Genomic DNA, 1,877 nt, shown 5'->3' on the forward strand with positions numbered 1-1,877 from the left:
AAATATAAATTTATCAATGTTTTTTTAGTTCATTATCTTACTCAAACAATGAATCAGCAGCGACAGCAGCAATTCCAGTTTCAGATTTTTGTTGACTCAACAATGGTTTGGTGACTATAGTGCCGGGTAATGCCTCACAATCGATAACTTTTTCTGTTGCCTGCAACTTCGAGAGTTTATCGTAGCATATTAGGCAGACATTAAGAACTTTACCACCTTGCCGTGGAACTGCCATTGGACGTTTTAGACATTTTGCACAATACGAATAACCACAATTTGGGCAGCCATACTATATTATTAAAAAAAATATTGTTAATTATTTTTTTAAATATAATTAAGGATTTTTTAAAATTCGTACGCATATAAATTTTCATTTTATTGTACCTCTTTAGTAAACATTCCATATTTTTTGCTACACCCAAAACAAGACATTTTAAATTTATTTTATTACAAAACTTAATAACAAATGGTTTAAAGATTCGTGTTTAAATTCATAAAATTGCTAATAAAATGCATAAATGTGAGAATTTTTTTTTGCAATAAAGTTCAATGTACACAAAAAGTTCTTAATCTTCCACAACAAAGTGGCCCACATCAGCTGTTTTTTTTTCGACAAGTGAATTTTGTAGACTTTACTGTTATGACAGCGTACAGACTCTCCACAATTTTGTTGCCGGGTTTGGGATTGTTTAAAAATAGTATATCATTTATCCAATTAAATAAAAATTTAGAATTTATAATATAATTAATGAATTATAAATGTAAATATAGGTGTAATTCCTTTTTGTGTACAATACACTAGAGACAGAGATTTTATTAGAACTGGAAAATAAAACTTACAACAGAATTTTTTTTTGTGTTTTCATACTTTATTACAAATGCACATTTAATTTATTATTAAATAAAAAGTTATTATTGTTCCTTCAAAGTTTAATTAATAGTTTTTTTATATAAATAATAGTAAAAACCTTGAGCCTTTACAAATGTATTTTAAAAACTTATATACATAAAATTTACAATTAAAACCTTTAGGAATATTTAGGGTTGTAAATATGTATTTTTAGGAGAAATATATATATATACATTTTAAAGAAAAATATATATATTTTTAAGAAAAATATATGTATATGTTTTAAAATCTATAGTTATAAATAGAAACTGGGAGAAATACTAAAATTTCTCCTATTCGTTGATCTTAAGCTTAAGCCGTTTATTTATTTCGCTTAATTTTTTATTTTAGAATAAACTCACCATACAATCATGGGCATAGTTAATTGGGGCAATGTTTTTTCTTTAACATTATGACCGAAGTAATGTTTAATAATGAAAAAATGATACATTGGAGTTGGCTTTTTAAATACAAGGCGATTGCAAAGGTATGAACCTTTGTATTTGCAAGCAATCCTGTGCAGCAGTTGAAACCATCTTCCAATTTGATGACTTGTTTTTTATTATAAGATAAGTATATATCAATACAATATAAATCAATACAATATTTATTTGTTTGTCAACTTATTGGCTACGTCTAGTAAATTTAATTGGCCACAAGATTAAGGATTAGTTTTATAATCCAGTCTATACTTCAAATACAGACAAGTCGAGTTTTATTTTAATTTTTGATTTTATTTTGATTTATTACTAAGTATAAGCAATCTTAATACAAAACTATTAATAATTATTAATTATTCTTTGTACATGAGTAGGCATAAGTAATATAAAATAATATTGTCTACATAATAATAATGAAAATTAATATACCAAATAAATGTCGTAAGCAACTCATTTTGGAGAAATTTTTTTTTAGAATAAATGTTTAAAGTTAATTAAAATAATGTCTTTAATTTTCTTAATTTCTTTAACAATAATTTTTATTTATC

General features: G+C 24.6%; 1 protein-coding gene across 1 annotated transcript; it reads right to left on the minus strand.

Annotated features, from left to right (window-relative positions):
- Positions 1 to 37: 37 nt before the first annotated feature.
- On the minus strand, positions 38 to 601 carry LOC119666963 (abscission/NoCut checkpoint regulator-like). The gene is made up of 2 exons (XM_038076241.1): positions 385 to 601; positions 38 to 289 (listed from the first exon to the last, which is right to left on the minus strand). Exons 1-2 carry the CDS (start codon positions 430 to 432, stop codon positions 38 to 40), a joined length of 300 nt encoding a protein of 99 aa, XP_037932169.1. The 5' UTR covers positions 433 to 601.
- Positions 602 to 1,877: the final 1,276 nt, after the last annotated feature.

The sequence above is a fragment of the Teleopsis dalmanni genome, chromosome 1, assembly GCF_002237135.1.
Source record: "Teleopsis dalmanni isolate 2A chromosome 1, ASM223713v2, whole genome shotgun sequence".
Classification (NCBI taxonomy): Eukaryota; Metazoa; Arthropoda; class Insecta; order Diptera; family Diopsidae; genus Teleopsis; species Teleopsis dalmanni.